Source organism: Stegostoma tigrinum, chromosome 11 (genome assembly GCF_030684315.1).
Source record: "Stegostoma tigrinum isolate sSteTig4 chromosome 11, sSteTig4.hap1, whole genome shotgun sequence".
In the NCBI taxonomy this organism is placed as follows: Eukaryota; Metazoa; Chordata; class Chondrichthyes; order Orectolobiformes; family Stegostomatidae; genus Stegostoma; species Stegostoma tigrinum.
This window is the reverse complement of record NC_081364.1, coordinates 26,255,795-26,269,215: the sequence shown is the minus strand read 5'-3', so window position 1 is coordinate 26,269,215 and position 13,421 is coordinate 26,255,795. Positions and strand designations below refer to the sequence as shown.

At 38.6% G+C, this 13,421-nt stretch overlaps 1 protein-coding gene across 3 annotated transcripts in view; it reads right to left on the bottom strand.

Moving 5' to 3' along the window:
* The window catches only part of hdac11 (histone deacetylase 11), a 100,070-nt gene that overhangs the window by 63,677 nt on the left and 22,972 nt on the right, over positions 1-13,421 (bottom strand). For all 3 annotated transcript variants that reach the window (XM_059649855.1, XM_059649856.1, XM_048548243.2), the window contains one exon: positions 7,865-7,981. In XM_059649855.1, the coding sequence (XP_059505838.1) occupies positions 7,865-7,981 (117 nt within the window). The remainder of the gene's footprint in view (positions 1-7,864; positions 7,982-13,421) is intronic.

Below are 13,421 nucleotides of genomic sequence, written 5' to 3'. Positions count from 1 at the left end.
CTTGTCCTATCAATAATCTCTTGTTGATCCTTTCTTCCATTCTCTGTACTTTCAAATGATATAACACCTCGTTGCCACTATTTCCACAGCTGCTTAAGCTGAAGATCTGCTTGAAGATGAACAAAATGGAAAACCATTGCACTTGGAGGGAATATTGCTCATGTCCTCTTTTCAGGAGGACAGTAAACTGCTAAATAGAAAACACAGGCTGACACAATCCTAAGTGTAATTAGCTTCTTAGCTTCCCTTAAGTTCAAATCACATTGGCATGTATTTGAATTTATTATGTAATAAACAGGAGACAAATTAATCTTCTTTCAGAACATTCCCAAGGTCACAATGGCATTTAGGGGGCATTGGGCAGAAGAAATATTCTTGCCTTTCCCAGAGCATATGTCTAGTCACAAAAATCAAGTGAGCTGCTTTGGCTGGGATGGTGTTGAGCTTGACATTCAATGGTGCTATCGTAACTGAATCCCATACTGTTTACCTGCTAGGGATGACCACTGAACTGGAATTAACTGGAGATAATGGGAACTGCAGATGCTGGAGATTCCAAGATAATAAAATGTGAGGCTGGATGAACACAGCAGGCCAAGCAGCATCTCAGGAGCACAAAAGCTGACGTTTCGGGCCTAGACCCTTCTCAGAGATAATGGGAACTGCAGATGCTGGAGATTCCAAGATAATAAAATGTGAGGCTGGATGAACACAGCAGGCCAAGCAACATCTCAGGAGCACAAAAGCTGAGGGTCTAGGCCCGAAACGTCAGCTTTTGTGCTCCTGAGATGCTGCTTGGCCTGCTGTGTTCATCCAGCTTCACATGGAATTAACTGGACTACAGTTATAAATAATTAAGCTACAAGGACAGATGACTGAGGTAAGTAACTCACCTCCTGCATCTGCGAACCTTGACCATCACTTATGAGACACAAGTCAACAAAGTGATGGAGTACTCCCCACTTGACTAGATGAATGCAGCTCCAAGCAGCAGCAGCAGCAGCAGCCATCAAGAAGCTCAACAACATTCTGTCAAAAGCAACCAGCTTGATCAGCATTCCCTCCATCAGCAACAGCAGCAGTATATACACCATTTACCAGGCACACTGCAGCCACTCACAAATGCTCCTTTGACATAGCCTTCCAAAGCTGGTAATCTCCTGATCTGGAAGGACAAGATCAACAGCTACATGGAAACATCACCTGTAGGATCCTCACCAAGCCACAACCATCTCAACTTGGAACTATTTTATCATTTCTTCTTTGTCACAGGATCAAGCCTCTGGAACTTCCTTCCTAGCAGGTGTGTGTCTGTGTGCACGTGCGTGTGCGTGTATGCGTGTCAATGTACACCACATGGACTGCTGTGACTCACCACTATCTTTGAGAGCAACTAAGGGTGAGCAACAAACATTGGTCTTGTCAGCAATTTCATTTTGCACTGAATTTAAAAACGGCAAATGGAAATTGTGATTGAATACAATTCTGATGATCAACAGTACCTTACGAATGCCCAATATTAAGCTGCGAAATCCATCCTGAATCTATCCCATTTATCATGATGATAGGACTACATAACACAATTGAGGGTATCCAAAAGTCATAGACAGGTACACAGATGACAGATAAGCTGTCAAGAGCAAGTTTCTCTTCTTGCTGTTTCTTTCACCAACACTGCCATGGGCCTAGAGAGGGTTGGTTAGTTCTCAGGACTGGTAATGAAACCAAGCCACTTTTGGAGATAAACACTGATTTCCCCATTTTGAGCTCATCCTCTAGTACTGCTAGTGTTTATCCAAGTAATAAGGAACATTGAGGAATACTGTAGGCCAGCAGGTGGTATTAAGCAGGAAGTTTCCTTGTCTATGTATGGTCAGCTACCAAGTGACTTTATGCCATCCACAAGGGATGTTACAGACTCTCAGAGACACCCATTCCATATCCAATCTCCAGACATAATTGACGGTAGAGTTATTCTATCAGCACAGCTCTACTCTGCCCAGGACCACTAGTGTCACAAATAGAATTATTTGCCATTTTTAAATGCACCAACAGAACTTTATAATTTAAAATAATAAAGACATCATTCTGATATTAAACAATAACAATATACATCTTGGCTCATGCAATTTTGTGCCACTCCCTTAAAGCGTAATGTCACCTTGGGAAGCAAAGAGAATTCTTGTTTAACAGGTTCAGCAATACTTAGAATGCTCCAGTGACTAGTAACACAACAAAATATAAACCCAGGATGAGACTGAAATTAAATATTTTCTATTTTCCTTTTAGCAACCAGTGCCAGTAGTTGCTTGGTGGCACAGAATTTATTGCTGAGAAAAGACATTGTTTTCAAAGCTTTTCACCTCTTACTCATCAGAACAATTCACGATCATACAAATTCAAGGGATAAAAAGAAATCAACATTTATACTGTATGAGAGTGCTGCTTGATTGACATGGTTGAGGGGTTCACCATGCAGAATGCACCAATTGATGCTAATTAAACAGTTAAAAAGCCAGGCTTTGTAAACTTTTGAACCAGGTATATTGACTACGATTCATCTAGAAATTGCCATGAGAAATGAACTAGTGATTGACTGTCACCTATTTTGTTGATTTGAAACTGATATAGTGATGTTTGTCTTCAGGCTGCAGAGAACAGGGTGTCATGTATTAACATACACGTAGCTTGTAGTACACACAAGTTACAGTCCTAAAAGTTAGTTGTCAAATTAACTCCACACACAATTAGGATTATACAGCATATATGTTGCTTAACTGCAGAATTGCGTCTAAATATAAGACAGGGTGTTACGAGTTTTGCAAATGTGGAGTGGTCAGCTGCATGTTCCAAATAGCTGAAAGGACATAATGCTTGATATGATCCATCAGTCTTTTGAAGCAACAGGTGAATTTATAAACTGTTTCACTCTGCTACTATGCAGTAGCAATGAGGAGTAATCACAGATAACAGCTGTTCTATCAATCATGCAAATGAATAATGTGGTATACAAATTTCAGTGCGCATGATGCCAACTACGTCAGCCAAACATCTCAAAAGATTGAAGGATCATATTATTTGTCAGGTCTGCAGTGTGGCACTCTGACATGTATTAAAGCTATATACATTAATATACAGGGTTCTACTCTTTGTAGATAGAAAGAACTTGCATACACACACATTTAATCTATTACAGCTCAAAAAAATGGGTGACAACCATTCACCGGTTATTTGATTGTTCAGGGTATTGCACTGAGAGAGTCAACTTGCCTGGTTTAAGGTTTTAAAAAAATTTCCAATTAACTAGTTTCCATGACCACATCTTTACCAATCACAATCCACTTGCTAACTAAGTACCAGCACCCCCTCACGCAGTGAATACAATACAATACACAAACAGGCCTTTTGGCTCAGCATGCTTGCACCAATTCCGGATTGTTATTCAGATCCACTACTTATTGACCAGAAGGGGTTTCTGTCCCTCTGTTCACCACCAATTCATGAGTCCAGCGACGTTTCAGGGTTATCTTGATAACATGCCCGCTTCCACTACCTCCACTGGCTGTGCATTCTAGGCAACAACCACCCGCAAAAACCTTTCCCCCCTCTCACCTTGAACCTGTGGAGTCTTAGAGTTGACCTATCCACCCTTGGAAAAAGCTACACAGTCTATCCACCCCATCTGTGCCCCTCAAAGTTGTAGATCTCTATCAGGACACCTCTCAGCCTTTGTCTTTCCAGTGAACGTCATCTTGAGTTTATTCAACCTCTATATAACAATACAAGGCATTGGTGAGACTGCACATGGAATACTGTGCACAGTTTTAGTCCCCTTATTTGAGTGAAGATGCAGTGGCATTCGAGGCAGGTTAGAGGAGGTTCACTAAATTAATCCCAGAGAGGAAGGGTTTGTCAGATGAAGATTAACCTGTTTAGTCCAAAACTGACTGGAATTTTGAAGAATGAGGGGAGATCAAACTGAGGTATTCAAAATGATAAAACATATAGCTAAAATATATGTGAAGCAGATGCTTCCTGTTGTGGGCCATTCTAAGACAAAAGGTCATCGTCTTAGGAGAAGGGCTAGCAAATTTAAAACAGAGTTGAGGAGAAACTGCTTCTCCGAAAGGGTTGTGAATCTGTAGAATTCGCTACTCCAAAGTGGATGCTGGAGCACTAAGTAAATTCAATGAGGAGTTAGACAGATTTTTAATTAGTAATGGGCTGAAGGGTTTTGGGGAGAAAGCAGGAAAATGGGGTGAGGAGCAGGTCAGCTACAGTTGAATGGCAGAGCAGAAACTGATGGGCCAAATGGCCTAATTCTGCCCCTATATCTTATGAACTCTCATCATAATTAAAATCCTCCAGATCAGACAACATCCTGGTTAGCCTCCTCTGTACCCTTTCCTAAGCTACATGATACAAGGGCTTTAAAAACAAATCAGCAAAATACAGCACACATTCTGTGAATTGTCATATTTTTGGCTCACAACCTTGTTGCATCAGACACATCTACCAATTTCCAGAGGAAGAAATAATTCTTGAATGTTAACAGCACAGCTCCAGTCTGTAATTTGGGAATTCGTTAAGGGTAGTGTGTTGAAACTAGAAATTACAGCAGGTTTATTGCTTACTTGTATATAGAGGTATAGTCTTTGTGATAAATCCCATCACCTCCATTAAATTTTACCCATTGATTGGAAATAACTGAATCCAGTCTGACTGAGAGTACTACCTATCCATTCACCTTTATTAACACTTCAGCACCACTTTTCTTCTCAATTGAGCCAATGGCACAGTCTCATTCAGTGGACTTCAAGGGTAATGTTGGAGAAGGGTTGATAAATGCAGATACAAAAAGGAGAGGAGTAATGAAGGATTAATCATGCAAACACTAGCAAATATTAAATAGGGTTTGCCGCATTCTAACAGGCAAAATAATCAAATGAAAGCAAAGTGATACAGATGCTGGATATCCAAAATAAGAACAGAAAGTGCTAGGAAACTCAGTAGGTTTGGCAACATCTCAGGAGAAAGAAACAGTGTGAATGTTTTAACTCTGACATGACTATTCTACCAAACTTTAGAAAAAAAATTCTGAAGAAGAATCATATCAAACTTGGTACATGAACTTTGTTTCTCTCTCCAGAGATGATGCCAAACCGTTGAGTATCCCCAACACTTCCTGCTTCTATTTTAAATTACATTTTGTCCCATATTAAATGCTCCTACTGATTTCCTACAATTACTAAAATGTACAATTAATTGTAGATTATCAATGCACATGTACTAATTTAAATAAATTTTAAAATGTAAATTTCATGCAACCTTTTATTTTTACTTCACCTAATTCAGTGCAATCATTGAGACAGAAGGCCAATAGTAATAATAAATTTCTATCAGCATTCAAATGTACAATTTCTTCAAATAAATGTAAATTTTTTTTGTAATCCAAAGCATAAAATAAAGTTTAAAAAATTCATGATATTCTTCTTTAATAACAAAATGCCTAAACTAAAATACTCGTGACGTCATTTTAAAAACAGATTTTGCAATCAATAGCAGGAAGTCATCCTATCAGTAGAATGACAGCTATAAAAACTTAGAAGACAGGACAGTTAACAGTGGCAATTTTAGAGTTACATCTTGCTTCAAATGAGACCATATCACAAATATTCCATCCAGCTCTGGTGTCAGCTAACTTTTAAAATAAAAATGCTCAGAGAGAATGCAGAGCACTCACATTAAACAACAGACTATAATATATAAAAAGCAATGAAAGACTATCTTGGAGATAGAATTATTTGAAAAGATAATAGTGACCAATAGTTAGCTAAGAGGTATTTGACAGGAAGAGCAAACTGGAAGCAGCAAAGTAATTTACGTTTTACTGCTATGTGTGGAAATGGCATTCACAACGGTTGGATTTATAATTGCATTCAGTTAGTAGTCCTTTGGCATCTGGTGGTTAGATTAGGTGGATCAGTTGTTTACTTGTCTCTAAAGGATACGGTGTTATCCACTGTATTTATTACCATGTCATTAGACCAGAGTTGTGTAATGTTAAAAGTAGAACTGCTAGACACTGAAATAAAATCTCACAGGCTTATCTTCCGGTTAATTTTAGCCAGTCAATTAGAAAAGATGCTACAATACAGGTCAGACAGGGCTACATGTATTGCTTCAGAATATTTGACAATTTGAGAGAACACATGTCCATTTTAAAATTGAGTTATTATAATATTTGAGGACTGAGAATGCATATTCTATTAAACACTTCTAGTACAGCACCCCATTGTAGAATTAATTACAATCACTTGAAGATAAACTGCTGCTTACTTTTGAACATAGCCTCACATCTTGCAAACTAATTCCAAGGCTGAGCAGTTATTTACAACAAAAAAGCAAACAAAAATTTTAATCTCCATCAACAGCTAATTTCTTCCTTAAATATTCCCTCAAATTAAGCAATTTTGAAACAGAAACTATTTTGAATCCATGGTCACAACTGAAACAGGATCGCTGTGCTGTTAAAAAAAAAATGCAGAAATACAAATATGATTTTAACATTCCTAAAATACTACCAGGTCCTTCGGAGCCTGCCTTTTTTTTCTGAGCCAGGTCTCAAACCTAGCAACCTTAAAAGACAATACAGGGACTCAAAATACATTCACACTGGTAAATCTTTCTTACATAAACAAAGGTAATGTCATAAAAAATTCAAAATGTTTACAACAGGTATTTGCTGGAGTTCAAGATCACTGGTTTTTGCTGCCAGCGGAGAGTCATCAAGATTTTAACTCTACCACCAAATATCCAGGCCATACAACCTCTGACTCTTACCACTGTATGATCAAAAAGTCTTGTTATACATGCAGAATACTGCAAATCTCGTAAAAGCCTGTGTATTTCTATTTTTCCAAGGATGGACTAATGAACACTACTGCAAAACGTACAGTAGTAAGTTAACTACTTATATGAACTTGAATCTATTGTACAGTGCTTTCATAAAGGTAGTATTGAAAGCAAGGAAGTCCAAAATACTGTTTATGGGGTACAGATTAAATTCACTCTGACTTGCAAATGATAAGCATTAAAAAAATTATTGTTATCAGGATCTGACTTCAAGCTCAGTCTTCCATGCACCATCTGTCTTTTTGTAAGGAATAAAGCCAAAGTCTAGAATGCTGTTCACCCCTTGATGTTTGCAGTTGCGGACAGGCAAACTGGCTACAACCCTTGAAAGTATGAGTTAGAAAAGGAGGGCAGAGTGGACTCAGTCAGATTCATTGAGAGTTCATATATCTTAACTGAACTACAGACCAAAAATTTAACAAGCATTTTCTTTGCCCCTTTAAAAATTAGTATCCGATTTTGCAGTACAATTTGGCCAAACACCTGCATTACTTTTTGAGAATGCAGAATTGTTTATTTAGTCCATGTACAAAGTCAATTAATGCAAACTCAGAAGTTCTTATACAATCTAACCTTTTAGTTTGAGCAACACAATTATGAAACATTTCTTAAGAATTGAGCAATAACTGCATTTTCTCAGACAAAACTGTACATAAGGCACTGAATAATTTACTAACAGGAATGAATCTTTCACTGCATGGGAGCGGTAATGCACAAATTTTAAAAATTGCAGCTGAACACACTGTACTTTTTAAATACTGCCTAACATTTGAAGAATTATTCATTGAATATTTAAGATTTGAATGAGACATTCCCAATCACGTGGGCTGAATCAAGTAATCAATTTTTCTCTGTCACACAAATACATGCACACAGGCAGAATATTTTAATTTTAAAAAATGATTAACTAAGAATGCATGATAACTTTCAAATAAAGGTATTTCCTTACCATAATTGTTCCCCCAGTCTGTGTCCTGAAAGGTTTTAGTACTTTTCTCTGGATGATAAAGTTAGGGAGGAATGCCACAGGTAGTATCTCTGTAATAGTAGCAACTATAAATGACCACTGTGGAAGAAAGATACAGAGAAGGTTAAATGATGTGTTACAAGTAAATAAATTTCATGCCTTGGACAAAATATTGGTGCAGAAGCCAAAATGAATGAAATACAACTCTAAATTTTAGGAAGTCAAAACGGTGAATTTGAGAAAAATCATTCATTTAAAATTGCACCAAATACAAAATAAAAATTACACTGAGAAATTCTTTTCAGAAGTTAAATAACGAGATGATAAAATCAACAGAAAGAAGTGAGACAGAGTCAGAAGACATGGAACTTTTGTGGGCAGAGTTGAGGAACTGCAAAGTGGAAAAAACCCTGATGGGAGGTATGTACAGGCCTCCTAGCAGTAGTCAGTATGTGAGAAAGAAAATAAATCAGGAGATAGAAAAGGCACGTAAGAAAGGCAATAATATAATAATCATGGTGAACTTCAATATGCAGGTGGACTGGGAAAATTAGGTTGGTAGCAGATCCCTACAAAAGGAAATTGTGGAATATCTAAGATAATGGGAACTGCAGATGCTGGAGAATTCCAAGATAATAAAATGTGAGGCTGGATGAACACAGCAGGCCAAGCAGCATCTCAGGAGCACAAAAGCCGACGTTTGGGGCCTAGACCCTTCATCAGAGAGCCTCTCTGATGAAGGGTCTAGGCCCCAAACGTCGGCTTTTGTGCTCCCGAGATGCTGCTTGGCCTGCTGTGTTCATCCAGCCTCACATTTTATTATTGTGGAATATCTAGATTTTTTTTGGAGCAGCTTGTGGTACAGCCCATTAGAGGACAGACAATTCCTGATTTAGTGATGTGTAATGAGGCAGACTTCATTAGAGTGCTGAAGGTGAAGGTATCCCTAGTGGGCAGTGACCATGATGATATAATTCACCCTGTAGTTTGTGGGGGAAACATCTGGAATCAGATGGAACAATATTACAACAGAGTAAAAGGTAACTACAAAGACATGAGGGAAGAGCTGGCCAGAATTGGTTGGGAGCCTAGCAGGGTAGATGGTGAAGCAGCATTGGCAAGAGTTTCTGGGATTAATTTGGGATGCACAGCAGAAATTCACTGGGAGGAAGAGAAATATACTAACTGCATGGCCAACAAGGAAAGTCAGGGAGAGCTTAAGAGCAAAAAGAAAAAGTATACAATGTGGTGTAGATTAGTCAGTCAGAAACCAGAAGAATTAGAAGGCTTTAAAATCCAACAGAGGTTAACTCAAAAAGCAATAAGTAAAATGGGGGTGGTGGTGAAGAAGATGAAATATGATAATAAGCTAGCTAGTAATATAAAAGATTGAAAGTTCTTTTTAAGATATGTTGAAAAGCAAGAGAGAGGCTAGAGTAGACTTTGCACCTCTGGAAATGGAGGCAGGAGAAATATTAACAGGGAAAAAAGAAATTATGGAGGAACTACGCATCAGTTTTCACAATGGAAGATGCTAGAAATTCAAGAGTTCTTCATGGTAGTGTCCTAAGCCCAACCATCTTCAGCTGCTTCAACAATGACCTTCCCTCCATCATAAGGTCAGAAGTGGGGATGTTCGCCAATGATTGCACAATGTTTAGCACCATTCACGACTCCTCAGATGCTGAAGCAGTCCGTGTTCACGTGCAACAAGATCTGGACAGTATCCAGACTTGGACTGACAAGTGGCAAGTGACATTTGTGCCATGCTAATGCCAGGCTATGACCATCACCAATAACAGACAATCTAACCACCGCCCCTTGACATTCAATAGTGTTACCATCACTGAATCCTCCACTATGAACATCCTGTGGGTCATCACTGACCAGAAGCTCAACTGAACTCACCACATAAACAGTGACTAAAAGAGTAGGTCAGAAGCTATGAATACTGCGACAAGTAACTCACCTCCTGACTCTTCAAAGCCGGTCCACCATCTACAAGGCACAAGTCAGCAGTGTGATGGAATACTCCCCATTTTCCTGGATGGGTGCAGCCCCAACAACACAAGCTTGACACCATCCAGGATAAAGCAGCCCACTTGTTTGGCACTGTATCCACAAACATTCACTCCCTCTACCACTGATGCAGTGTGTACTATCTACAAGACGCACTACAAAAATTCACCAAAGTTCCTCAGACTGCATCTTCCAAACCCACGACCACTTCCATCTAGAAGGACAAGGACAGCAGATATATTGGAACATCACCACCTCCAAGTTACTCACCACCCTGACTTGGAAATATCGCAGAGTCAAAATCCAGGAATTTACTCGCTAATAGCACTGCAGTCCCCCTGCTGTGGGTTGATGCACAGCGGGTCAGTAAGGCAGTTCACTACCACCTTCTCAAGGATAACTAGGGATGGGCAAGAAATGCTGGCCAGCCAGCGGCACCCACATCCCACAAATGGAAAAAAAAGAGAAAACTAGGAGGTACAGTTGAGTGTAGTGTCCATCACTAAGGAGGTGGTGCTGGGGACGCTGAACAAGATCTGAAAGTGGCTAAACTACCTGAAACTGATGAACTATACCCCCAAGTGCTGAAGGAGATAGCTGACAAAATTGTACAGATATTGATGGTGATTTTTCAGAATTCATTTAGTGTTAGGGAGAGTCCCAGACGATTAGAAAATGGCAAATTGTAAAACCCCTAAGTAAGGAGATAGGCAGAAAGTTGGAAACTGTAGGCCCGTTAGCCTGAACTAGGTCACTTGTAAGATTTTACAGTCCATTATTAAGGATGAGATTGTGGAGTGCTTGCAAGTGTATCATAAAATAGGACAGAGTCGCCACAGCTTCATCAAGGTCAGAAATCATAAGACACCAGGTTACAGTCCAATAGGTTTTTGAAAACACAAGCTTTCAGAGCGTAGCCCCCTCATCAGGTGAAATGAGCAGGTATAAGGTGCCTTTTTCAGAACAGCAGATAGTGACTCATGAAGTTCCACAGAGGTCAGTGTCAGGGTCACAACTATTCACATTATACATTAATGAGCTGGGCAAAGGAACTGAAGGCATGGTTGCTAAATTTGCAAATGAGACAAAGATAGTTGGAGGGACTGGTAGTGTTGAGGTAGCAGGGAGGCTGCTGAAGGGCTTGGACAGGCTAGAAGAGTAGGTAAAGAAGTGACAGATGGAATACAATGTGGGAGAATGTGAGGTTATACACTTTGCATGGAAGAATAGAGGCATTGACTGCTTTCTAAGTGTGGAAGGTCTTCAGAAGTCTCAGGAACAAAGTAATTTAGGAGTACTAATTCAGGATTTTCTTATTGTTAACTGGCAGATTTAGCTAGCAGTTAGGAAAGCAAACGCAATGTTATCCCTTTTGAGATGAATGCTAAAACACAACAGTGGAGATATATTGCTGAGGCTGTATAAGGTTCTAGTCAGACCATATGTGGAATATTGTGAGCAGCTGTGGGGCCCATGCATAAGAAAGAATGTGCTAGTATTGGAGGGAGTCTATAGAAGGTTTACAAGAAAAGATCCTGGGGATGAAGAGCTCGTCATATGAGGAACAGTTGAGGACTCGAAGTCTGTATTCCATGGAGTTTACAAGGATGAGTGATTGAAATTTACAGAATATTGAGGGGTCTGAATATAGAGTGGATGAGGAAATGATGATTTCACCAGGAGGAAAGGCTAAGACCCGAGGGCACAGCCTCAGCATGAAGAAATAGAGAGTGAGCGAGAGCAAGAGCAAGAGCAAGACTCACAAGGGATGAATGGCCTAATCCTGCTCCTACATTTTATGGTACTATGGATAATCCATACAAGCTAGCACATGGGTTAAGATTCTACTCCACAAGGGAACAAAATAACAACCTAGTTTTGTTACAGAAGATTTGAACTGCCAATCTATACAGCAGTTAATAAAGGACAATTTACCTTGTAGTTCAAAAAAAACTTTAAAGACTTCCTTTACAAATAGCAATAGCAAACAATTTCCTTTTTATTCCTCAAATTTTCATTCCAGCAGAATTCACATGGATACCATTTGTCAATGGCACATATTGTTTGTCTCCAAAACAAATAAAAATTGACTCAGTTAAAGATTACCAACATTAAATAAGGCCTTGATTGATCCCCATCAATACAATACATTCTAACAGACTACAAACTTCAGGAAAAAAAATTGCTGGAAATTTATACCATAGTAAATGGTATATCTTCAAGAATACTCCATTGTTTAGAACATCATTTTCTCAGAAATGGCGACAATCTATTACTTGTGTCATGCAGAAATTTCCTCGATCCTCGGAGCTGCTCTGCCATGGCCCTCACTGAAACTAAGAACTCCATTATCAAGTTCCTTCTATCTATACAAGTCCAAGTTTGGTGCATTAATACTTTTTTGATGCTATCAGTTAGATTGAACCAGAGTGATACTTGACATTTGAAAACAGCAACATTTAAATTGAAGGAAGAGAAGCTAAACTTAAAAAAAGTAATTAATTGGTGAACTTCAAAGAGCTAGAAAAGAGGCTTGCTTCACAATTGATATTTAATTATATAGCACTTACGAGTTTATAGAATAAAGACAAATTGGAGATACGCAAGTGCAGATGCCGGAGCTGCTCAAAACACTCTAATTGAAGTTGCTGGCTGAATCAAAGCAGAATTTGACCTTTCAAAAAAATTCTCAGGCCATTCAACAATAATGATTTTAAAAAGACAACTAAAAATGTTTTTGGTTAATGGTTTATTCACAATCAACATTTGAAAACTGTTCATTGACCAGCTTCAAGCATCTCCTGGATAGTTCCTGGTTGCTTTACTTGATGAGAAATGTTTGCACTTCAAACACAGATACGCCATCATCTAGCTGTCATTAATGACTTCTGCTTCAACATTTGGAGTTTGAATAAACATCCAAATAACTAGCTTAATTCATCATAGTATCTTAGCTGGCAGATTTCCACATTTTAAGCTGTTAGCTTTAAGGGATCAATACATTGGCAATTGCATCACTTCAGAACCACCACAGATCTAAGGCTTTCCAAATAATTTTTGAATAAAGCCACTTAGCGATAATACTTTTGACCACTAGTATTATATGCATCTCATCAGCAAATTCCACACAACTGCATAACCAAATTTAACAGAATTATTCCAACACAAAATAAAACAGTATTTCAGTCCAATTAGCAACAAGAGATAACATTACAGCACTGCGGCAAGCCATTTGTTACCTTCAATAAATTGAATCGTCTCCATATTAATGCTTTCCTTTCCCACCTTTAAAAACAGTTACATTTACCACATTCCTTGATTGTCATAGAATGTAGTCATTAAGTTCAACGTCCTGCTTCTGAAATGGCATTAATATATTTCCACAATACTAATCAATGTCAATAATGGTGGAAGAATCACTTCCATACATATTTTTCCATTAAAAATGGAACTAAAATTCTACCCTGAATGTCTATGAACATAAAAACATACACACAAACAAAAAGCATTCTGTAAGCAC